Below are 26,472 nucleotides of genomic sequence, written 5' to 3' on the forward strand. Positions count from 1 at the left end.
TTTATACATCTAAAAATCACATGTTCAAACTGTTATTCATGTCATGAGTACATATGATTCTAGCTGCTGGTCATCATAAGCATGTGAAGCTTGGCTGGTGCCATAAACTCCGAACAGATGAGAATTTATAGCATAAAAAAATCATGGGCCTGGATACAGGATATTTGATCTTTTACTAAATGATATGTTCAATAAGACACTGAAGAATAAGACACAACCAACCAACCAACCATCCCACCATCCCGCCCCTTCCTGTTAGCAGAAATATACTGAGGACAGCACATGATGATCAGAGCAGAGAGACATACAGCTGGAGATGGATCACCTATTAGTGCTGCTGCTCCTGTGCAGCTCAGGTAGGACACACACACACACACACACACACACACACACACACACACACACACACACACACAGAGAGAGTTCAGTTTTTAAAAACACCTTCTAGTTAGAATCCTTCAGACTTTGTAAAATCAAAGCCATATTTTAATATATTGACAGTCATTTGTCAGTTGTTTTTATCTGCATGTCAGACGGGTCTATATTCAGTGATGATCTCTGTACAGCAGGACTCACTGTAAGACTTCTTCACTGATGATGATGAGTGGCAAGGGCTTAGATTTGGCATGGACGGAAGGGACATGTCCCCACCAATAATTTCATCTCTTCGAGTAAAGAAAAACAAACCCGATAGAAAAAAAAACACGATATGCCAACGTCTCATTCACCCAGCGGTGCAGAAAGATTTAAATTACGTTCTCTACTGGAGCCCTTCCTCATGTGACAAATATGGCCAATGTGATTGGCTGTGCCTTTCAGGAAGCTCTGTTTAGTTTTAGCAGCGGCAAGCCTGCGCTGCGAGGACCTGCAAGGATGAGAGGAAGATGGCAGCAAAAAGGAAGAACCTGGATATATGAAAGTATTTTTCAAAGAACTCTGTAAGTCACTTAAAGCCAAGTTAACTCATAAAATGTGTCCGTCATAATAACGTTACAGGCTATGCTAGGCTTTGGCCCACATCAGTCTAAAATTGTATGTAACCATGAATAACGTGTTTTGGAAACTAACTGCCCAACAGGCAGCACTATTAGTTCTCTCAGTCTCAGAGTAGCATTTCTAATTTTGATTGAAACTGTCAGAGAAAACGGCAGCCTCGAGCAAGCCAGGATATTAGTTTACAGAGGCTGTTAACATTATATGTCTAATGTTAAAATGTTGGTGACACAATAATTTCAATCTAATGGTACTGACATATTCATAGGGTTAATTTTTGAGACAATATGAGGTAGTCATGATTTTGCAAATATTCCACCTTGTAGTGCAGTTTGCACAAATTGTTTTAAAAATGCACTCACCCTACAAACATTACTGATGAGTCACTCATCAGTAATGTTTGTATAGTGTGCCTAAAATGTTGCATAATTTTGCTGAGAGATCTTTTACTTTGTGGTAATCTTAGATGAGTAGTTTTATGGACAAAAACCACCAGGTCATTCATTGTTCCCTTAGTGCTAATGTATAAGAGATGTTGGTGTAATATAACTGAAGTAATGTTGTTAAGTACTTAAAGTCATATTCTTTCATTGTCATGACTGTATTTGAAGCTATTTTTATTTTTGTATGATACCTGATTTATATGGGATATGGCTGAAGTAAACTAAAGTCTAAAATACATTTGTTTAATAGTAATTTAACATTATATAATTCACATATAAAACTATGAATTGCAATTTTAAGTGGTTTAAAAGCATGTAGAATAGCATATGTAGGCAAGTATATTTCTTCTTTTTTTTATCAAGAAGCAAAGACAAAAAGGAAAGCAAAAAAAAAAAAAACAGGCCAGAGTTCGGTGGTTGAATCATCCGTCCCCACCAATGTCAAAACCAAATCTACGCCCTTGCTTCATTGGCTTCCTGTTAAATCCAGAGTTGAATTCAAAATCCTGCTCCTCACATACAAGGTCTTAAATAATCAGGCCCCATCTTATCTTAATGACCTTGTAGTACCATATCACCCTATTAGAGCACTTCGCTCTCACACTGCAGGCTTACTTGGTGTTCCTAGAGTATTTAAAAGTAGAATGGGCGGTATATAAATAAAATTGAATTGAATAGAATGTTTGTTTAGATACCAGAGAATATTCAATGAAAAGGTTAAAGTCTACACATTTTCAGTTAACATTTTGTGTTCTTAACTCATAATTGTATATCTTATTGGTGGTCTAAGGAGCTTGGAAAGAAAAGCACCTGGACTTCTTTAAGTGTGTAGACTTAATTCAAATACATCTACTCTCTGTTTCATAAGGATATAAGGATAAGGATAAGTGTACTGACATACTATATCCCAGTGTGGTTTGCCAGCTGCATTGCTCAGAAAAAACGCACAATCATTACTCTTCAGCTGTGGATACATGTGCAATCAGTAATGATAGTTATACTGGCTGCTAATAAGGGTTAGATTGAAGGTTAGGGTCCTGCAAATTCTAATATGATGCCATAAGCTGCTGATTTATTTGGATCTTTGGGTTTTTGCATTGGTTTGAGATGGCGGCGGCATAAGGCCAGCAGCCCTAACCCAATTTTCTTCGGGGCCAACCTTCGGGATCAATAAAGTTTATCGATTGATTGATTTTTTGTATTTTATTTACACTGTTTTTATATTTGATTCTGTTTCACTTCACCCTTTTTATCACAGGTTCACTTTTTGCAATATTAACCCTGCATGCTGAAAAATGGAACATCATCTCCTGGTATATCATCATCATATTATGCTTTTGACACACCGACAGTTTTGACAAAACAAGATTACTTTAAGCAATGAGGACCAGAACGGACTGAGAGGAGAGACAGAGTGAGAACAACAACTACATCAGAAATATCTGGCAATAGATGAATTTTTATTAAGATACCAGAGGAATGATAGGTTGGATGTCAGGTCGTCAGTGATTGCAATGAGACACACTCATAACTAAAGAGTCATGCGGAAGATAGAGCAGCCCTGCAGATGAACCAGTTGAGATTGATTTGATTTTGTCAAACTGTTGGATTCATGGCGTGCAGTTTTTTCTCAAACATGTAGACCCACACAGTTGGACTAACTTGGTTGACTTTGGAGAGTGTCAGTGTGCGAGGACACACTGTCAGTGTGCGAATGAGCATTTGGTTAAATAATAGGAAGGCAGGTTTACACCACCAAACAGCTTCAGTAAAAACCAAATGACAGAAGTTTGGTTTCACCCTCCTTAATATTACATTTATTGTATGTTAATACATTTATTATGATGATGATTATTATTATTATCATTGTTATTATTATTATTAATTGCATCGATTTATATGGATTAATGTATTGCCTTTATTTCTTTACAGTATTCAGAATTTGGGATTTGATTCTCGTTAATTGTTTTTAGCTCTGCTATGACACATAAATGATTCAATTTGAAATGTACGTCTGCTGGTGACTTGCCAATAACATAGTAGATGCATCCTGAGTCCTGCTTTGTGCTCCATGAAGTCTTTAAAAACTGCGATGTTGATTTATGACTTCGTGTTTTACATGTCAGACTGGTAAAACGAGTCCAATCAGAGTCCTGCTTTAAAATGGCAACTTTTTTCTCTAATGTTCTTTTCAGGAGTCCAGGCTGAAGAAAAACATAACTCAGGTAAATGCAGAAATCAAATACTCACAGAAGCAGCAGTCAACTTTGCTTTTCAGAAGTAAATTCACTTCTTTACTGATGACTCTCTGCTTTCTGTTCAGAGTCTGATGATGTCAGGTTGGTGGGCGGAGCCAGTCACTGTGCAGGAACACTGGAGCTGAAACATCTGGGAGAGTGGAGAGTAGTGGATGGTTATGCTTGGACCCTGAAACATGCAGCTATTGTCTGCCAACTGCTGGACTGTGGCTCTGCTGTTTCTGTAGAATGGAGAATTGAGACCCCAAACAAATCTGTGTGGGAAATGGAAATTGAATGTATTCAGTCTGGATCTGCTGTGAGAGACTGTGTAACATCAGATTCATCTCCTGTCATCACCAATGTCACCTGTGCAGGTGAGCCTATAAGTATAAAGTGTGTCATAAGGGCAACACGTTCACATCAGCTTCTCAGGAGTCACAACAGAGAAAACTGTAGGATTTGTCAGAACCAACCACCTCTTTTAAAGGTCTCCTTCAGTTTCTGAGCCACTGTGTCCCATCAGTACCTTCTTATCTGCCCTCATGACAAACAACAAAAACATGCTATCCACTAATTACAACAAATCCCATTGTACACACCCTGACTGTAGAAAGTCTTTGCTGACAAGCAGCAGCTGATTGTTGTGACCTGGCTACTGTGGAGGTCTGCTCCATGTGTGTTTGAAAACACACTAAAATCAAAGATAGAGGTTATGTTTCCAGTCCAAACTATAAATGAATACATCCAAGTAAAAAAGGAGCTACAAGGCAGATTTGAGAATAAAACAATGGAATACCTAAAGTCATAAAAGGCTATTATCACTAAGAACAAAAAGAAACAAGTTTTGAAAATGGTCAAAATGTAATGCATGTTAATGATGTTATTAATGATGAAGTCATGTTGGAGTTGTGCTGAGTTTGAATCAGTGAATAGTTGTTTGCTGCCATCTTTTTCTTGTGTGTCTGCTGTCTCTGATCTCTCTGTTTGATCTTCTCTGATGTCTCCAGACTCTGTCAGGCTGCTGAATGGTTCCAGTCTGTGTTCAGGCAGACTGGAGGTGAAGTCTAACCAGAGCTGGTCCTCAGTGTGTGAAGCTGACTTTGACCAGCAGGATGCAGAGGTGGTCTGTAGGGAGCTCGGCTGTGGGCCTCCTTCGGTCCTCCAGGGGGCGCTCTATGGAGAAGTGGAGGCTCCAGTGTGGAGCAAAGAGTTCCAGTGTGGAGGCCATGAGTCTGCTCTCCTGGACTGTAGAAGCTCAGGCTCAGCTAGAAACAGCTGCTCACTTGGCAAAGCTGTTGGACTCACCTGCTCAGGTAGAAGAGGAGCTGCAGCTTTGATGTGGTTCAAACTCACTTTATTCTTTTACTGATGACTCTGCTTTCTGTTCAGAGCCTGATGATGTCAGGATGGTGGGAGGAGCTAATCCCTGTGCAGGTATACTGGAGCTGAAACATCTGGGAGAGTGGAGACCGATGTATGAGTTTGGCTGGACACTGAAAGATGCAGCTCCTATTTGTGAACATCTGGACTGTGGTTCTGCTGTTTCTTTACAACAAACCAAGTCATCATTAAAATTTGGGTGGAGGATCAAACCTGACTGTGTTAAGTCCAGATCTACTCTGAGAGAGTGCACAACATCAGGTTACTACAACCCCATCATGAATCTTACTTGCTCAGGTAAATATATTTTTGTCGTTATTCAATTCAATCAATTCAATTTTATTTACATAGAGCCAAGTCACAAAAGGAGCTATGCTTTATATTGTAAGGTAATGACCCTGCAATAATGCAGAGAAAAACCCAACAATCATATGACCCCTATGAGCAAGCGCTTTGGTGACAGTGGGAAGGAAAAAACTCCCTTTTAACAAGTGTTTTTTCTTCACTCATGTGTTTTCACACCTCTCTGCTGGAGATTTCTTCCTCTGAAAAGGGAGTTTTTCCTTCCCACTGTCGCCATAGTGCTTGCTTATAAGGGTCATATGATTGCTGGGGTTTTCTCTGTTTTCTCTATATTATTGTAGGGTGTAGCTTACAATATAAACGTCCTTGAGGTGACTGACATTGTGATTTGGCACTGTATAAATAAAATTTAATGTGTGTGTGTTTGATTGATTGGTGATTTGAAAGTAGCCATAGGTGTTATCATGCACAGGGATGCCTCTTTTAACACTACATCTTGTTCAAGATTTAGCTTCCTTTGACCATGACTGTTGGTATAGGCTCCACCCCCTCAGAAATCTGAACCGAATGGATGGAAGAAAATGGAGAGATTGGTCTTTTTTTTTAAGTTCTAAATAATCGCAGCACTAATCATACATCTATGAACTATCATTTTTACAGTTACAAGTTACCAAAAAAATTCAAAGAATTTGAAAATGAACATATCAGAGGTTTAAAAGCTAATCAACTATAGAGATCTTTTTTAGTTTGAAAAATATTTTCAGTTCCTCCCCTTACAAGACATTGCCCGATTGTGTATTTTCTCATTACAGTTAAAAGTGTTATGACCTGCTTCTGAAGAAATAAGAGCTGAATGTAATTTTAAAAGATGTGTTCTGTTGTTAATGATGAAGTCATGTTGAGTTGTGCTGAGTTTAAATCAGTGAATCGTTGTTTGCTGCCATCTTTTTCTTGTGTGTCTGCTGTCTCTGATCTCTCTGTTTGATCTTCTCTGATGTCTCCAGACTCTGTCAGGCTCCTGAATGGTTCCAGTCTGTGTTCAGGCAGACTGGAGGTGAAGTCTAACCAGAGCTGGTCCTCAGTGTGTGAAGCTGACTTTGACCAGCAGGATGCAGAGGTGGTCTGTAGGCAGCTCGGCTGTGGGCCTCCTTCGGTCCTCCAGGGGGCGCTCTATGGAGAAGTGGAGGCTCCAGTGTGGAGCAAAGAGTTCCAGTGTGGAGGCCATGAGTCTGCTCTCCTGGACTGTAGAAGCTCAGGCTCAGCTAGAAACAGCTGCTCACCTGGCAAAGCTGTTGGACTCACCTGCTCAGGTAGAAGAGGAGCTGCAGCTTTGATGTGGTTCAAACTCACTTTATTCTTTTACTGATGACTCTGCTTTCTGTTCAGAGTCTGATGATGTCAGGTTGGTGGGAGGAACCAATTACTGTGAGGGCATGATGGAGCTGAGACATCTGGGAGAGTGGAGAACAGTGAGTGCCTTTAGCTGGACCCTGAAAGATGCAGCTGTTGTGTGTAAACATCTGGACTGTGGCTCTGCTGTTTCTGTTAACTCAAGACATGAGTCTTTAAATAGACCTGCGTGGTGGATCATATATGATTGTGTTCACGTCAGATCTGCACTGAAGGACTGTACAGCATCAAGTTCCCATGTCTTCATCCTGAACATCACTTGCTCAGGTAAAATATGTATGACATAATTAAGACGGTAATGTAGCAGGTTAACATACACAGCAGCAGGAATAGCAGCAGACTGTCTCCAGCCATTATGAAATGGCTGACATTTAGAAGTCCTCTGAAGGAACCTCTGACCAGTCTGAAAGGACTCTTTCAGCCTAACAGTTTTTTAGTTGCTGATTACAGCAGCTGTTTATGAAGTAATGTGCCTGAACAGCAACTATGCTAACACAAATCACAGCTAGGTCTAGGAAGGTGAGCTTTGGGCATGGGCTAATATGGAAGTGGTGAATTGTGAACCAAGAAACTGAACAGACAGTAAGACGAGGTGGGAGATACGGGAACAAATGATGCGACATCATTTGAGATGAGGCATCAATGATGGTACAGTTGGCTGGAACTACTCAACAGAAATTAATTCTTGTTAACATGATAGTGGCAGGTGACCCTAATCTAGGGGTAGGCGACTCCAAGGTGTCCTGCATATCCCCATATAGATATCCCCCTGGGTCAACACACCTGAATCAAAGGATTAGTTTATTAGCAGGCCTCTGGAGAACTATGCAACATGTTGAGGAGGTAATTTAGCAATTTGAATCAGCTGTGTTGGACCAAAGACACATCTAAAACCTGCAGGAAACCCTAACCCTACCCTTGAGGTCTGGAGTTGCCTACCCCTGCCTTAATCCTACCCACAGATCACACTGTTCCTCCTGCTCTACCTGTAGCATTTATGTCATTATTTTACAGCAATGCAAAAGATACTGGATCAGTTGTAGGAGCGTTGGGGCAAAGCACAATAAAAAGATCAGAGCTAGAAAATCTTTAAATGACTACCATTACTAAATACAACAACAAACAAAAAGTACAGCTACAGCTATTGTTACATAATGCTGAAACCTTCTTTGAATAAAACTGAATTCAGTTAACAATTTCCCCCTAAGTCGTTTCCTTAATTATCTAGTTTTTGTCTCTTCTTTTTAGTGAAAGAAGGACAAAGGGTTACAAATCTTAAAATTGGGATAAACTATGGATTCAGCAGAGAAATCCGCTTTTTTTTCACCAACACCAAAAACAGTCATGATCAATAAATCAGCATGGGTCTGAGTCACAAGTTTTATCACTTTCCCTAAATGATGCAAAGAGGACAAAACTAAGGTTACATTCACATGTACACAGGTATTTTTCTTTTAAACATATCTCTTTCTTTGTGTTTTGCCTTCCGTCCAGTATTTTGGACGAAACAGTATTTTGGATCAACAAAAAAGAAGATTTTCAAAACCTGGGTGAAGATTTTCAGAAACGTAGTTTTTGTGTTGATGTGTGGCAGACAACAACAGAGATTTTTTCTCACAAAATCAGAAGCGTGCACCTGTATCTCCATTTTGTCATGCTAGACACTGCACCATACACCATGACTGGGGGCTTTTGAATGGCTAATATTCTTTTTCATTATTTGTGTTTTATCACCACCCGTTGCTTGCTGTGCTCATGGCAGCACTTCATAGTGATGATGATGATGATGGTGCTCCCAATCCACTGGTTTCCAAACCCTTCCAAGTGTCAACTGCTACCTTACTCAGAATAGATAAACCAGCCAGGCAACCATTTTTGATCTTTGTTACGCACATTCATCACTACTTCTGGATGCCTTTTTTGGGTATCTGCCCCGGCTGAAAGCTGCTCCCATCCCTCTCTCAGGCCTTTTTTATTAACCACAGCCTCAATTCATGTTCAAGCCATTTGGCGTTATCCACTTAAAATGCTGTCAAACCTAAAATGAGGATGTGGCCCCAGCTATTGAATTGGAGATAAATTATCTGTGGGACCACACCTCCAAACATGTCCCTTCTGGTTCTCTATGACCCCCCCACCGGCTCTATAAGCTGTTCATTCTCCTTTTGGTGCCCCACCTTCCCTCCCCATTTTAGATTCATTCACTTATCATTAGTTTATGGGGAAAATTGTGTGAAATCTAAAATGAGGGTGTAGGACCAGGTAGTGAAAAAGACGAAGTCTTACTTCTTGCTGTGTTGTTGCACCTGTAAACTGGAAGATTGTAAATGAACTGGTTCATGTATAGCGCTCTTCAACTCTGAGCACTCAAAGCACTTGACATAACTTGCCTCATTCACACCAGCACTTTTTTCTATCTAACATTCACACATGTTCATACTCTGATGGATGCATCCGATAGCAATTTGGGGTTAGTATCTGTGCAGGCTGGGATCAAACCACCAACCTTCTGATTAGTAATTGACCTGGACTACCACCTGAGATACTGCCACCCCGACAGGGCTGTCTGCTATGGGTAATACACTGACTAGGCATAAGTACCTCACACAACCACACTTACAGACAGCTGAACTACCAGTCTCACATTTACACACTTACTAATTTTGATATATTTGAAATTTGAGCGTATATGAAATCCTTTCCCCCCTTACATTCAAACAGATCTTCATAAATCAGTAACTGACTCAACAGAGCTAATATGGAGCTGACTCATGGAGCAAATAATCGGCTGAATTTAGCCATTCTTCAGATAAATAGTCTAATAGCCTAAATAGACCGCAACTGCAGTTATCAATTCCAACTGAAATTATTTCAGTTTGTCCTCAATAAATTACTGTTTAACATTATTTTATCGCCTTTAGAATATCCTAAAATGTACCAGATACATTTTGACTACATCAGGTACCAAGCACAAGCATGCTTATAACTACTTACCAGGAGATAGCCAGGGCCAACCAACATTAGCAATGTCATCAACAGTGTCTTTTTTGCAAATTTAAACTAGAAACTCAGCTATGAACATTCTTTTTTTAACTCGTAGGGCACACGTATCATTTACCTTACCTTTATATGCTTACACAGGTTTGAAGTCAGAAGTTTTATAAGGTGCTAGTTCAGTCTCCCTTGGCAAACAGCTTATACTGCCTAATAAAGCTGCTGCATTTCTTAAACTTCAAGCTGAAATAGTCCCTTAAATATGGCAGTGGCTTCACTTCATTTCCTTCTTGTGCAGCTTCAGCAGAATGCAACAAGGTTTTGCTTTCACCTGGGTTTGCACCAAGGGTGTCTGACTTGTTTTTTGGTGTCTGATTTTCTTTTCCTTCTCTGGAACTGGGTCATAGGGGCAGCAGCCTAAGCATAGAAACCCAGACCTACTTTTCCTACAGCTCACCCGGAACAAAGAAGGGGTTTCCAGTCATACAGTGTCTGCATCACTGCAGATTTGGTCCCTGTCCAGGTGCAATGCGTGTTGGGTGGCAGTCAAGGGCAGAGGCAGTGGCAATTTGAGGCCTGCTTATCGAGGCTGGTGACTGGGACACGGAACGTTAATTCTCTGGTGGGGAAGTAGCCTCCTGGAGAAGGGCTGGTCAAGTCTGGAGTTGCACTTGGTGAGAGGCAGCAGTTAGGGGAGGTTTTTTTTTCTTTGTATCGTGTTGGCTCACTGCCTGCACATTGGGGGTTTTCCGTGGTCAAAAGGGTTGGATACTGACTTTCATTTGCTTTTTATTCTATTTTATATGCTGAATGACAATTCAGAGTACCCAGCCTTCTTGGGGTGCCTGGTTGTGGTGCTGGAGGTTGCGCCATCTGGTGACTCTGTGGTCCTATTGGAGAACTTCACCACTCACATGGGCAGTAACATAGAGACCTGGGGAAGTTGACTGAGAAGAGCGACCTGTCGGATTTAAACCCAAGTGTTATTCAGTTACTGAACTTCTATGCAAATTAATTTGTCTATAACAAAGGATGTCCGTGGGTGCACATGGCACCAGCACACGCCACGTCACAGGTCAATGATCAGTTTTGTGATGGTATCATCAGATCTGCCGCTGTATGTTCTGTACACTCAGGTAAAGAGAGGAGTTACGCAAAGGTGGGTACTGGACATGCCTGGCCTGGGTAAATGTATAGTGAGCATTGGGAGCATCTTACAGAGGCCTCGGTCCACAAGATCTTCAGGTCCCACCTCGATTAGAACTTCGACAGCCTTCCAAACAAAGCTGGGAACACGGAGTCTAAATGAATGTTCTGCAACTCTATTGTTGAGGATGTGTAGAGAGCTGTAGCGTGCAGCTCTTTGCACCAACCTTTCATGGTGGTAAGCCCTGAACTAGATGGTGGAGACTGGAGATGAAAAGAACCATCGACCTGAAGAATTATACCTGTGAGGCTTGGTTAGCCTTTGGGCATCTGATGAGGATATATCCCGGGTGTCCCATAAGTGAGGTGTAGGCATGTACCATGGAGAGGAGGCCCTGGGCAGACCTGGACATGCTGGAGAGGTCATATTTCTGAGGAGGCTTAGCAATACCTTGGTGCCCCTCTACTTGAGCAAGAGGAGGTAGCTGGGCAGAGGGAGGTCTGGTCTGCTGCTAACAACTAGAGGAAAAGTTTGTACCTTTTTCTTTTCTCCAAAATATTAGAAGTGGTTAATTTATAGTTATTGGGCAGTATGTGTGAATGGACTGTGCCTTTTGAGAAGGTTCTGCGTGGATTGTACTGTTGTCTGTTGGTATGAAAAAATAAGGAACTTCTTGAAACCTCTAAAAGAAACAAACTAGATTCAGTTCCTATCTCAAATGTCAGATTATTGGCAATGTCCTATAAGCAAAATTTAAATATAGTTAATCTAACTTTTCAGACTCTTCCTCACAGTAGAGATTCAAATCACGTGAGAGGAGCATCTCAGTTTGCAATAGGTGTTAATTCTAGATCAAGTGAATCAAGCCTACATACAAGTAGACAGTCTTTCAATGATGAGCACTCGATGATGAGCTGGGAGTCAAGGAGGCCATTTACGTGAAAAGTGAAAGACCATCTCTGCATTGAGGAGGGAGCCTGAGGGTACATCTTTCACCATCTTAAAATGCTTTTTATTAATTTGGGTTTCACGCAAGACTGTATAGGCGTTGGTTGGATAGCAGTGGTGTTCACCTTAGGGTGTCGGTCAGAACATACAGGATGCTCAAATAAGGTTATTCCTTCTTTACTGTCATTCTTTAACACAACATTACAGTAATGCAACTGCAGGCTAACAGGTGTGGCGTACAAGTAAACAAAAAACATATGCAAACTGCTGAATATTTAATAAACACTCAAGTCATGAATTATGCTTCATTAACTGTCTTCCAGTATAACCAGAAATATAAATGAAAGTTCCTATATGATCGTCTTTGAGCCCGAGTTTCCTACACTACTCATCAAACCAAACAGTGCGATATTAATTGTAAATACACACAATAATGCTACATCACAGAACACCAAAATGATTCTAGCTTACAGCTTACCAGTGTGTAACATAGCAGCATGAACCAGCCACATAGTGAACAAATTAATAGACATTGCACTTCTACATAAGCCAATTCCCTAAATGACATGAAAAGGCTCAAGACTATCCTTTCCTGGCAGCAATCAGTGTTGACTCACAGTTGTTTAGCCACGCAAACAAATCACAATCGGCATAGCAATCCACTGTCGAATCAGTTTGCAAGTTGTCTCTTGCTACATGTTAGCTTAACCTCCGTGCTCTACCATGTGCCTAATAGCGCAACTGTGCTCTCTCCACCACAAGCGCTCTCACTCACCGCTGGCAGCCTTTTCAACGCTTTGATTGCAGCAATTCCCCAACTCTCTGGGAATGATACTCATAATTATTAAGCAATTGTCATTGATCAATGGTGTTTGATCAGTGGTTGTTGATCAATGGTCAGGACAATTTGCATATTAACCTCCTAGGACCTGGCGTCCACATATGTGGACATCACATTTTGGGATGTCTAGACCAAAATACTTAATTTTTCTCTACAAGGGCCTGATATCCACTTATGAGGACATTATACTGCCACTGTTCTATCAAAATTTAAAACTAATGTCCTCATATGTGGATCTTATTTTGCTCAGAAACAAAAATTAGGAAAAAAACCCTAATTCTTTGTTTTTATATTGATCAGGTCCCAATCAACCCAAAAAGCAAAGAAAAATTAAAAATGCATGCCATGAAAGAGTTTGGGTCTTAGGAGGTTAATGATCGTAAACTGACAGCCCATTGTTCATTCAGTTGGCTGGTTTCAGTCATTGTGCAAATGTACTGTTTATAAGATTGGAGGAACCTGTAATCAGCTGAGACTAAAGAAGTCAATTGGATGAGTGTTGAAATGTTTCTCCCACTGAAAATGCTAAGTCCAGGTGAACAGAATGAACTTTTTGGGGTTAATGAGGGTTATTACAAAGTAGGTCTCTCTTCTAAGTCTGATGGTAATTTTTTTCTCTTACATTAACCTTGTTTTATAAAGAGGAAAATATCAGTTCAAATGTGTCAGGTCTGTTTCTCGTCAGAGTCTGTCAGGTTGGGGGGAGCCAGTCGCTGTGTAGGAACAGTGGAGCTGAAGCATCAAGGAGAATGGAGACCAGCAATTGACTATGACCTCAGGAAAGCAGCTGTTCTCTGTAAACATCTGGACTGTGGATCTGCTGTTTCTGCTGTAATCAGACCGAAGTCCTCACCTGCAGATGTGCTGGAGATCAGCTCTGACTGTTTTCAGTCTGGATCTACTCGAAGCGAGTGTGCAGCACCAAATGCCTCCAACTACACCCTGGATCTAATTTGCTCAGGTAAGACCATGTGTGACTTCATATATGACAGCCAGAATTTCAGGGTAATCCTCCCTCTTTAAGTTTTAAGTTCTCTGAAGAACTGACAGAAAACACCTGCTCCAACTGAGTGTGACTGTAACTTCACCTTAAATAATCAACTGTCTTTACAGACCTGCTAGTTCAGCCCATCATCCATGCGTCCTCCATGGATGGGGTCTCTGAGTCCCAGGAGCAGGGGCTTACAGTATCCAGGCACTCCAACTTCACCATCAGGTGCTCCATCCAGCCACAGTACCCAGGAGGCTCCTTCCAGCTCACCTTCAACTCCACCAACACCACATACAGCTATACCCAGCCAGCTGTCAATCACTCTGCCCACTTCCTGTTTCCTGCTGCAGAGCCCGCCCACCAAGGAAACTACAGCTGTGTTTATCACGTCTACGTTTTCTCTCATAACTTCACCGCTGAGAGCCGCCAGCTGTCTGTCACTGTGTCAGGTAAGCTGAGAGATAATGAAATATCAGTCTGGAAAAAATATCAATCTAAACTTACTGAAAATGATCTGGAAACAGCCCATGTGACTAAGATTATAGAAAGTGTATAAATGTCAATAGAAAACACTGTTGTATCACATGCATTAGTAATTAACTTAACACTCATTGGAAACAAGATAGCATATATAATAGTTTTGTTTTACACATGAAAATGGCAGAGTATGATTTTTGCACTCCTGTAACGGTTGTCTTTAAGTTTACTGGTTGTCCTGCTTCCCATTCCGCTAACTCTGTATATGCAGTCTGCGGACTCGTGTTTCTCATATTTATCTCACTGACTATTAAAACACTATTTTAAAAAAGGCCAGAGTCAGGTTACTGAGATGTTTCAAGGCTGAAAGAAAATTTCTTACTAATCAAGCAGAGAGAGTTCGTTCAGTCCTCAGCTGAGCTTCAGTCAAAATCCTAAACTATACTTCTACAGCTACAAGAAGTATTCAGAGAGGAGTGATGATTTACAGAAGCGCCATCAGCAGTCAAGTTTTTAATCTTTTCAAAAGTAATTTTACTTCTTTCCTTATGACACTCTGCTTTCTGCTCAGAGTTTGTCAGCTTGGTAGGAGGACCCAGTCGCTGTGCAGGAACACTGGAATTGAAACATTTGGGTGTGTGGAGACCAATGGATGGCTCTGACTGGACCATAAAGGCAGCATCTGTTATCTGTGAACATCTGGACTGTGGCTCTGCTGTTTCAGTAGAATGGCGAGAGGATTCCACAGAGAAATCTGTGTGGAAGATCCAAAACGACTGCATTGAGTCTGGATCAGCTATAAAAGAATGCTTACAACTTTGGTTGTCTTCCTTCTCTCTGTATCTCACGTGCTCAGGTAAGCCTATCAATATTATCACATTACACTGACAGTAATGTGTCAGGTAGACACACACATCACCTAGACTGCCAGACAGTTTCCAGCAGCCTGGCAAAGCAGAGCTTCAGGAGTCCACTGGAACAACCAGCAACAGCTTCTTTGGTTGCCACTGTCACATCCCCCAGTGACTGACTGGCCACAAGTGTTAACCGCTCTGCTTAGCCAGGGTTCATTAGTACCTTCACCCTTACACAGCCTTTGTTTTCCAGAGCACCTCCAAAAACTCCTCATTTGAACTTGTCAATGTATGTGAATGCTAATGCTAGGTTCTAGACAAATGTTAAAAACCTCTGTGTGTGCCTTGATGGTTCCTTTAAACTGTGTAGACAGGTGAGCGCAGTAGTCGAATCTAGCTTTTTTCATCTGAGACAGCTAGCCAAGTAAAGCCAAACCTGCCAGCTTATGTCTTTAAACGTGTTAGTGATCTTTTCATTACTTGCAGACTAGACAACTTTAATCCTCTGTACTTTGGTTTAGACCAGGCTTCTATTTATCATCTGCAGTTGGTCCAAAGTGCAGCTGCTCGTCTGCTGACTGGTACAAAATGAAAGGTGCATATAACCCCAGTGTTGGCTTCTCTATACTGGCTTCCTGTTTCTTACAGGATCCAATTTGAAATATTACTCTTGGTTTTTAAATCACTAAATGGCTGAGCCCTCTCTTACCTTTCTGAGTGTCTATTTATTTTTGCTCCAGAAAGAATCAGGAGGTCTGGTTAAAATCCAATGCTATTCATTCCACAGTCTAAACTTAGATCTTGTGGCGATGGAGCCTTCTCTGTGGCAGGTCCCAGACTCTGGAATAGTCTGCCTCTAACTGTTAGATTCGTATAAATGCTGGAACATTTTACATCTTTACTGAAGACACATTTTTATGGTCTGGCTTTTAGCACAGCTTGACTGAAACATGTTTTCTTTTAACAGTCCTAGTTGTTGTTGTTTCAGTTGATTTTATTGTCTTATTGTATTATTCCTTCTGTTTTATATTTTATTGCATCGTTGTTGTTCATTTTACTTATGGTAGTTGCATTTCAGTTTGTAAAGCACTTTGTGCAGCATGGGGCGTTTGGAATGTGCTATATAAATAAAGTTGACCTTGACTTTTCCTGCTTAGCCAGGTCTCCATTTAAGAGATGCTTAATGTTAATTAGACTTTTTACCAGGATAAATAAACAATATATATTCGGTCATTATGCAGACGCATTTGCACATCCATTCCATCCCCATATTGTTCTCTCTATGGTTCCCCTTGTGCATGTTTAAGGCAGAGACTTTTCACAACAGACGATATTATTCCAGACCTGAAAGGGAATATACATAAACATAATAAAAATACAAATATTTATAAGTTACTCTGCATCAACTGTCTGTCTGGTCATCTGGCTGATCTGAATTGCCAAAAAGAAATAGCCTTCTCAATGCGAGATATATCTGGTCATGACTTCACATTACTATTTTTTTTGTAAATAGATCATTGCGAATATTCAAGCACTGTACATATTGAGTGCTGCAGTAGGAGTGGTCACTAAAGTTAATTAGTGACATTGATATCAGACTGGGCTAATGTTAGCAGAAGTGTTCATCTTAGCCGAGGTTAGCCCCCCATAAGAAGTATTTTTTTAAGTGTTCTCCTTTTTCTATTGGTGCTTGCACACCATTTAACTGTGAAAGCACCACCAGCCAACTCCAGGTTGATCTACTTCCATGCAGAGGTGGTCTGTTCCCTCTCTCTGTATCTCTGTGGCTACGCTGCCTTCCTCCCACAGTCCCAAAACCTCCAAGTTAGTCTCAGAAAAAAATATTTTTCTTGTGTGTCTGCTGTGTCTGATCTCTCTGTTTGATCTTCTCTGATATCTCCAGACTCTGTCAGGCTGCTGAATGGTTCCAGTCTGTGTTCAGGCAGACTGGAGGTGAAGTCTAACCAGAGATGGTCCTCAGTGTGTGAAGCTGACTTTGACCAGCAGGATGCAGAGGTGGTCTGTAGGGAGCTCGGCTGTGGGCCTCCTTCGGTCCTCCAGGCGGCGCTCTATGGAGAAGTGGAGGCTCCAGTGTGGAGCAAAGCGTTCCAGTGTGGAGGCCATGAGTCTGCTCTCCTGGACTGTAGAAGCTCAGGCTCAGCTCGAAACAGCTGCTCACCTGGCAAAGCTGTTGGACTCACCTGCTCAGGTAGAAGAGGAGCTGCAGCTTTGATGTGGCTCAAACTCACTTTGTTCTTTCACTGATGACTCTCTGCTTTGTTTTAGAGTCTGATGATGTCAGGTTGGTGGGAGGAGCCAGTCGCTGTGCAGGATCACTGGAGCTGAAACTGGGAGAGTGGAGACCAGTGGAAGCTTCTGAGTGGATCCTGGGCAAAGCAGCCGTAATCTGTGAACACCTGCACTGTGGTTCTCTTGATTATGTGGAGGCTAGAAATGAGTCCTTGCTCAGATCTGTTTGGAGACTCAAACCTGACTGTGTTCAATCTGGATCTGCTCTGAGGGAGTGTGCAACATCAGAATACTCTTTAATGATTATGAATTTCACCTGCTCAGGTAAGCTCACCACTGACATCATCCATGTTATACCTGTCACATGCTTTCTGTCATGAATATGTTTGCTTAGTGGTCTTGATTGTAAAGACTGAGAAAGATTCAGACCCTCCAGGACACACTTGGAGGAAGCATTATACTCTGTGTTTGGTGCTCATTGTTTGAATGAAAGGTTGATGTAAGGTGACCTTGTAGAATCTGTGTGTTTACAGACCTGCTAATTCAGCCAAACATCCATGCGTTCTCCATGGATGGGGTCTCTGAGGCCCAGCAGCAGGGGCTTCAGGTGTCCAGCCGCTCCAACTTCACTATCAGCTGCTCCATCCAGCCACAGTACCCAGGAGGCTCCTTCCAGCTCACCTTCACCTCCTCAAACACCACATACAGCTACACCCAGCCAGCTGTCAATCACTCTGCCCACTTCCTGTTTCCTGCTGCAGAGCCCGTCCACCAAGGAAACTACAGCTGTGTTTATCACATCTACGTTTTCTCTCATAACTTCTCCTCTGAGAGTCGCCTGCTGTCTGTTGCTATTTCAGGTAAGCTGAATTTTTCTGATGTTTTGGATGCATATAAACACATTTGACCAATCACAGCATTGCAGAGTGGTGAAACAGTCAAAGCGTTCAACATGGCAGAATATTTGTTTGTTGTTGTGTCACAGAACAGCTCACAATCAGTTCTTTGAAATTATTTCTCTGCCTTCTCATGTGTGGTCCTAAATCTGCTACCCCACTGAAATCCTGAAATATGGATGAAAAATTCAACTCCTGGATCAGACTAGGAAATTCACCCTGCTGCCGCCTTCTCCTGAGAATGTCATGCACCCAGGATCAGGACTAGCTCATCGCCGCTTGATGTCCTCTACATTTTTTCCTCACAGTGGGCTTTCTGGGGATAAATTTTTTTTTGTAAAAACTTAACATGCTCAGTGTGTGTAGGTTATACGGCAGGTTCACATAAGGAAAATTCCTAACATCTAATTTTTGTGTATGAGCCTTATAAATGGAGGCGAGATCACTTTTCATCACCTGGATAAGCCTGGTTCTGAGTGCGGTTGGTTCTGAGTGCGGTCAGCTCTGAGAAACAAACAAGCTTTATCTCATCTGTCATGCATCCCTCAGCCATTTTCAGGTGTACTTCCTACATCTAGCTAATACTCAGATACTTCATTCAGGACTCAGAACCAGGGTTAATCTGCTAATAACTCACCATGTTACTATGATACATAAGGACATCCCGGCGTGCATGACGACCCACACCTGATGTTGCGTTCCAGAGTTTTCATTTGCCAAAATCGCAGTGGTCTCAGGACTGATGTTTAGGTTCACTAAATCCCTACAAACCAAAAAGTGCTTCACAGTGAAAATGGATAATGAGCCAAAGGAAACTGAAAAAGTAACCCAAGAGTTTCTTCAGGAAAAAAGATGGGTGATTCTTTAACAACCAAAACAGCCACCTAATGTCAACCCAGCAGAGGAACTTTTCAGAATAACCCACAAGCAGAGCATCTCAGGGAGGGGATCCAGGATTTAGTGAGTGATGCTCTTGGGTCCTCAACTTCAGGCAGCCAGTAACTGCAAAGGATTTTTATGAGTATAAAAAAAAATCTGTATATTTGAAATTTGTTTATTCTGAAAATGTGGATTAACATGTTTGTAAGTGAATACTTGGTTAATGCTTTAGTTTACTGTTTAGCTAAACTTGATTTCATTTAAACATCCACTGTGATGGTGTACCGAAACAAAACTGTCCCAATACCTTTTTATACTACAGTACAGTATCTCAAATATGTAATTAAAATTATATTTGTAATATTTCAATGAAGATATATTTGCACTTTCAACAAATAATTAGAGATGTGTATCACCATTTTAGTCTGATTAACATATTTCTTTCATTTCACATCTTCTTATATTACTATTCTTATGTTTGACCAGCTGTAAAAATGACTCCGTTTCTTCTCAGAGATCAATCAGATATTTTATTCAGGTTCAGTGTAATAATTTAAACTACTGGACTCATTAAACTTTGTTCCATCCAACAGATTCAGCAGATTCACCAGCTCCAACAGCTTCAACAGTTCATACCATCACAGGAGTCGTCCTGCTGCTGATTCTCCTGATTGTGATCACTGCCCTTTATTTCTCCTGGAAGGTACTGAAACATCTTTGTAGCTGATAATGAACTGACGAGAGGATCAATGCAGTCAGTCTGATCTTTGATGTCTCTGCAGGCCAGCAGGGAGCTGAAGCTGAGAAGAAAGGAGAACACTGATGTGGTTTACTACAACTACAGTGATCACGGAGCAGAGGGAGGATCAGCTGAAGATGAAAGTCACCGCCTCAAAGGAGCTCATCTCAAATCCAAATGAATTTCTGAAAAATAAGTATCATAACAGTTAACACAACAGTTTTCAATTGATTATAAACCTGTGTACTCACTCCACTGATGTAGCGCTTCATTTTAAACTAGAGGGGAAAGCACAATGTCATCCAACAAACATATCAGGCAATCAGGACGTCAGGCTCATTTTTAATTTCAACAACACTCTAATTTCATGCTGTATATTAAATTAAGTCATTGTTTATTCTTTAAATCTGATATTGTTATACCATGTGCCACTGGATTACATCTGGTAACATGCAACAACAATTTAATGTTACATCCTTGGCCTGGGTTCACCTGAACATAACTCCCCACTCAAACCACGCCAAAAGGCCGACAACACAGTAACTGAAAATGCTAAGTAGCAGTTTATTAGCTTCAGTGCTGAGCGATGCCAAAACAACAAACAAGGTCTCTAATGTTCCCTAACTGAAAATTTTAAAAAACAAAAGACAGATATCTAACCTTATCTCCCAACTAACAGACAAGAGAAAAAAACATCTAAACAAAAAAGGCTTCTCACTCCTACTGCAGTGCTCAACATGTACAGTGCATGAATATTCACAATTGTGTTTTTACAAACTGTTTACAAAAAACTAGTGATTTGAAGTCATTGGAAGCTGAAGCATCGGCGCATGTGTCAGAACAGCCACAAACAACAAGACAGTGCTTCAGAAGCACTGTGCCAACATTTGATTCGTCTGGCCGGTCACGTGATCTACACTAACTGTGTTTTACTTTCACTTTTTGGGTGAGAGAATTTATGGTTGGTGGTTTTCGTCATCTTAGGAAGACAATGCTCACTTCAGACAGTTTGCAGGTGTCTCAGACCCAACCTACACAATCCCAATTTGGAAAGCTGAGAAGGAAATGGTGGAGGAAAAGTTTATGGAGGAAAAAGAGAAAGGTCACAAACTGAGTTTTCTGCTAATGGTGTGGTGGTTGACACATTTGCACAGCAAGAAAAAAAGGTCACTGGTTTAATTCTCTCTGTAGACACAGGGTGTGAAGGAAGGGCAACCCTATCAAATCAATCACATTACCTCCAAAGGCAAAAACCTTTTGGTGCAGCTATAGCACAGTTATAATATCTGCTAATTTGAAGGTTGGTGGTTCTCCGATGCATCCATTGGTGTGTGAAAGCACTTAAAACATGGTGAATGTGGCACGTTGTATAACATGCCCTGCACCCACTCCACTTATTGGTGACCAAGAGCGCTGTATATTCACACCTTATCAACTGGTACTTCAGCCTCTTCTGTTCCGTGTGATAGGATTTTCTCGAAGGCGCACTGTGGAACAAATTCTCTTCTTGAATAAAAACCAAACAGGATAATCGTATATGCATTATGGATTCTTGTTTGGGATGCTTTTTTAGTTTCATATCATTTGTAAATGACTTTTTTAAATATGCCCACATTGTGACAATTTTATTTAAAAGATTAACAGAATAAATTCATCATTATTTCACAGAGTATAAAACACTTTATTAAACAGAATGAAGCAAAAGGTGCAGAGAGGTCAAATGTTATGTCCCCTTAATACTGTCTGAGTGGGTAAAGTTTCCTAACTTTGCTCTCAGCTGTTGGTTTTTGAAAAATGTATTTTTGTATCGCTCTGCTTCTCTGGTTCCTTCATCGACTGCGTTTTCCATCTCCTCCAGTTTCTGGACCTTCTCTTTGTCCCCTTTAGCCTTCATCCTCTCAATCAGGAAATCAAAGATATTAACAGTTGATCTTGGATTAGCTTTAAAGCAGATCTGCTTCAGTCTGAAAACACGTCTATTGGACTCATTCAGTAACTGTGACCAGTGGCGCTCCTAGCCTGTTTGGCGCCCTAGGCGAACACTCAAAGTGCCTAACAAACGTAAACAGAAGTTTTCACTATCCCTACTAATTAATGTTATCTTGTTGTATCTCTGTTGTGGTGAGTGCTATCCTCTATACTGATGCATGCTGGGGCAGCAGGCTGAGGGTCACAGATGCCAACTGACTAAATAAACTGATCCACAAAGCCATTAATGTTTCGTGGATGGAGCTGGACTCTGTTAGGGTGGTGTCTGAGAGGCAAATGTTGGATAATACCCCACCCACTCCATGACATGCTGGCTAGTCACAGGAGCACGTTCAGTGAGAGACTGAGATTACCAAAAGCACCACTGAACAACACAGGAAATCATTCCTGCCTGTGGCCATCTCCTGTACAACTCCTCCATCTAACACACTGTAAACACTGCAGTAGTGTTTACACCCTTTTACACATGCTTTTTCTACTCTGTAATATTCTTGTCAATTTTCTTGATATGTATGTATAATCACCTCTGTTAATCCTTGATATTTATAATTGAGTGATCTGTATATATTAGCACTATTTCTTAAATTTGTAAAATCTGTAACATGATGTATTGTTTGGAGTTTAGTCTGTTACTGTTACTATTTTTACCATTTCTTCTTGGAGCAACTGTAACCCACATAATTTCCATAGGGATTAATAAAGTATTCTGATTCTGATTATGATTGTTTCATTATCCAATGACACATCTGCTTACCTGTATCTTTTTCTCGTTTCTCCTCCTCTTCTTTTCTCTTTTTACTAAACTGAGCACCTGATGGCTTTGAATGTTTCTTGTCCATCTTCTAATGGTTTTAATTTTACACTCAGGGGCGGTCCTAGCCTGTTTGGTGCCCTGGGCTGAACACTCAGTCATGAATACATAATGGGCTTGGATTGACAACATTATGAATGAAATGTGCTCTATTTGGAAGCAGCCCGCCCCTCCCTTTTGAAAGGTCGTATCACGAGACTTCAGCACAGCAGCAGCAAGCAGGTGCACCGAGGGCCCTCGCTCTCGCTTTTCACGTATATGTGTGTGATAGAATTTAGAAAACACATAGGTGCCAATTATAAGTCTGTATCATAATGTCTTCAGTTTTTGTTTGTTGTACGGCTGTCAACGCCGTCATGAAGATTAATGCGATTATAATTTTTAACACAATCAACCCATCTGGAGCGCAGAATAGACAAACTTTGGACTAACTGCCCGAAATGTGTTAACAGAGACATTTCAGTGATTTTGAGTTATTCTGCGCTCCAAATGGATTAATAGCGCTAAAATAGCACCAGGTTTATGAACTTGCTAGCTAGCTAGTGTTAGCCTAGTGTTGCTGCTGCCTCTCGGCTCATGTTAGTTAAAAATTAACCCCACAGCTTTAAAAACCTTATATAAAAATCTGTAAGTGAAATTTTCTGTTGATTGTCAAAATTTCGACTTATTAATTCGAAATTGTAACCAGTAATCTATGTGAATGACGTTTTCAAATGAATCCATGTTGGAGAGCGTTTTCAAAAGCTCCATTTTCCTTGACCAAAATGCTGTCTTAGTGTGGACGGAAGGCCAAAATGGAGAGAAAAAGATGCGTTTTATACGAAAATGTATTAGTGACATGGCATTAGAACAGAGTTAATTAACAATGTCATATAAACAGCATAAAACTGTACATTTACAGCAAGAATAACATATAGAACAAGAAGCAACCGTCACATGTAGAGCCTTAAAGCACACACAGCAAAGACACACAAATGACAGGCAGGAGAGCAGCAGTCCGGGGCATATCATCCTTCCTCTTATATAGGATCAGCGATCCCTTCTCCTGCCGTTGGGTACCCTTTCATCCTTTGTTCTTCCTTTTCATCTTCATCTTTTAATACATCCTTTCTGACCCTACACCAGGGGTTGGCAATCCTGGGCACGCGTGCCACAGCTGGCACGCGAAGGGTTAACTGATGGCACGACCATAGCTGGACTGGCCATCGGGCATTTGCCCAGGGGGACGATGGTGATTTTTCGTTTTTATGGGCTGATGTTGTTTTTTGGGGGGGTAACGGTATAAACAATGAAAGGTGGTGGATTGGCCAGATGCTGGCAAATAACTCAGTTGTTTGGTGGTGGCTATGGCGGAGCTACCACAGAGGCCAGCAGGTGGATGAGGGAATGGGGAGGCAGGAGGAGGAGAGACCCGAGTGTCAGTTGAACTGAACTTCAGGTAAGAAGTTATGACCTGCAGTCTATCTGGGTCAGATATAAACCAAGTTTAGGTGGAGTTTATTTTCGTTGTGCTGACTTTTTACCGTCAGTTACAATAGCTCGTACTGTGTACTAGTTAGCACGACGGAGTTGCTATACAGCTGGGTGGGTGCTATGATGTTACTGATAGTGAACTTTATTTTATTCATAAGGTTAGTTAGTAGAGTTGCCAACCGTCCCGTAAAAAAACGGAATCATCCCGTATTCAGAGAAAATATTACACATTTCGTATTGAGCTGAAAAGGAACGCAGGTTGTCCGGTACTTCAGCTAGAACACACAAGACACAAAGCTGGAGTTTTTCTGCGTCTTTATGCTGACAGCTGCCTCTTCTTCTCTCATTCTCTCCCCCTCCCTCTCCTGTTGTTACTTCAATCATGAAACTGATCAGCTGATCGGCTTTTCTCTCTTGTTTATTTATCGCCCACTTTGCGCCAGAAAGAGGAAACCAGCGGATGTCACGCTAAACAACAGCAGCACGTTTAAGCTTGATCAGCTGTTGTTAGAATTTATTTAATATTAATTTCTAGTATCAGCTGATGTTTGCTGGATCCACAGCTGTAAAAGCTGCTGGTCATGATATTGGTTTGGTTATCTGGTGAGAGGGAAACATGAAGATGAAACCAGGAGATGTCCTTACTGAATCATCAGAGCTGAACAGGTGATGGAGAAACAGGTTTACCTTTTTAGGTGACATGAATGAGTTGAAGGAAGTTATGAACTGTTTCTGAGAGACAAATAACACCAGGATCCTTTTCTAAGTAGCTGACAGCTGGTAACTGTGCAGGGGCGGGTCTAGGAAAGTTTTGCCAGGGGGCCAGGTAGGGCATTAACAGGGAAAGGTGGACACAAAGAAATACTTTTCTTTCTTATTCTCATTTAAAATGTCTGGCTTTAATACCTGGTGGGCCGGTCTCTAGTCAAAATGCCCGGGCCCATTTTTTGTCCCAGTCCAGCCCTGAACACGACACGCAGTGAGTTAATCTGAGAGGGTGCATTAAAAAATAAATGTCCGGGCTAGCAGTGCACATCACAAATGAGCTCACATAGAAACATTAGTTGTGCCGCTTGTCAATGACGGTATCTTAGCTAACAACCCCAACTACCAGATTCAACTTGTAACTGGCTAAAAATACCTACCGGTGAGAGGGACGTTGCTAGCTGGCAGTTTTTTCAACCGATGTTGAAATTTCCACATTCCGACACTTCAAATGCTTCAGGAGCTGTCACTACCTGACAAGTTTAACTGTCTTCAGAACATTGCAGAGGCCTTATTGACAGTACTTGGCTCTACATATCTGTGTGAGCAGATTTTCTCTCACATGAGTGTCCTCAGGTAGCCGTCTGAATGCTGGACACTTGGAGACCTGTGTCTCTGAGTGGGAGACCAGAGATCACATTAACATGTGTATCTCTGTATTAACAAACATGCCATATTGGCCCAGTTTATTTTTCTTATCATTGTTGTGAGGAGACAATAAATAACATTTGCAGTTTCTGTTGTACAGTTCATTTGCTGTTATGGATAAAAAAGTGTCTTTTTTTGTTTCAAAATAGCTGATAACTATTCGCTGATAGCTGCCAACATCTGCAAACAAATATAATTCTTGTTCTATATACTGTGTAACTGTTAATATAGAGCGTTATTAATTTTATTGCTAATGCAATCATATGGCACATTGACTTCTGAGGAAATTTTAGATGGCACTCATCATCAGAAAGGTTGCCTACCCCTGATCTACACCATAGCTTCTCGAGAACCAGTTTTACATCCATCATTAAATTGGGTCCCACAGTGAGTCTGAAACTCAGCAAAAAGGCAGTTAACAGTTAATCAATTTGACAGTTTAGTCGGGGGTGCATGCCAGAAATAAACTGCTCAATAAGGGTTTTTCTCGCCTTCTGGCGTCTGAGGTGAGAACCAGAATCCCAGGTACATGTTCAGCGAAGGCCAGGTTTATTTTCCCATATAGGCATTGAAAGGGCTGTACATGCCGTGGGATAGTACAGTTAAATGCAGATAAATGCCGAGAAAGGGTCTTATGCGCATACTTTAGCAGTGCCAAGCTGAATTAACCCTATGTTGGACTAGTCACCATTGGCCCTAACACATTCAAAGGTTACTTATTGATCCTAATTATTACATTTTCAAACAGTACAGATCAACATGTGTTCATACAACAAGTGGCACAATTTTTTTCCTTAATATAATGGTAGATACCGTAATTTGCGGACTATATGCCGCTACTTTTTCCACAAGCTTTGAACCCTCCGGCTTTTAGTCAGGTGCGGCTTTTCTATGGATTTTTCATCATTTTTGTGATATCGTAAGAGGATTTGTTTTGGTTTGTTCCGCTGTTGTACGGCACTACTTTGCCTGGCGGAAGGGCATGTGATCAGACACACAGT

At 41.2% G+C, this 26,472-nt stretch overlaps 1 protein-coding gene across 3 annotated transcripts in view; it reads left to right on the forward strand.

The window, feature by feature from the left end:
• The window catches only part of LOC116311837 (scavenger receptor cysteine-rich type 1 protein M130-like), a 36,186-nt gene extending 15,244 nt beyond the window's left edge, over nucleotides 1-20,942 (forward strand). For all 3 annotated transcript variants that reach the window (XM_039615120.1, XM_039615119.1, XM_039615121.1), the window contains 13 exons: nucleotides 3,760-4,050; nucleotides 4,684-4,989; nucleotides 5,066-5,353; nucleotides 6,364-6,669; nucleotides 6,746-7,036; nucleotides 13,385-13,660; nucleotides 13,813-14,139; nucleotides 14,739-15,023; nucleotides 16,925-17,230; nucleotides 17,308-17,595; nucleotides 17,805-18,131; nucleotides 19,640-19,749; nucleotides 19,829-20,942. In XM_039615120.1, the coding sequence (XP_039471054.1) occupies nucleotides 3,760-4,050; nucleotides 4,684-4,989; nucleotides 5,066-5,353; nucleotides 6,364-6,669; nucleotides 6,746-7,036; nucleotides 13,385-13,660; nucleotides 13,813-14,139; nucleotides 14,739-15,023; nucleotides 16,925-17,230; nucleotides 17,308-17,595; nucleotides 17,805-18,131; nucleotides 19,640-19,749; nucleotides 19,829-19,966 (3,539 nt within the window). In that variant the 3' untranslated portion in view covers nucleotides 19,967-20,942. The remainder of the gene's footprint in view (nucleotides 1-3,759; nucleotides 4,051-4,683; nucleotides 4,990-5,065; nucleotides 5,354-6,363; nucleotides 6,670-6,745; nucleotides 7,037-13,384; nucleotides 13,661-13,812; nucleotides 14,140-14,738; nucleotides 15,024-16,924; nucleotides 17,231-17,307; nucleotides 17,596-17,804; nucleotides 18,132-19,639; nucleotides 19,750-19,828) is intronic.
• The last annotated feature ends 5,530 nt before the right edge of the window (nucleotides 20,943-26,472 follow it).

This window comes from Oreochromis aureus, linkage group 7, assembly GCF_013358895.1.
Source record: "Oreochromis aureus strain Israel breed Guangdong linkage group 7, ZZ_aureus, whole genome shotgun sequence".
Taxonomy (NCBI): Eukaryota; Metazoa; Chordata; class Actinopteri; order Cichliformes; family Cichlidae; genus Oreochromis; species Oreochromis aureus.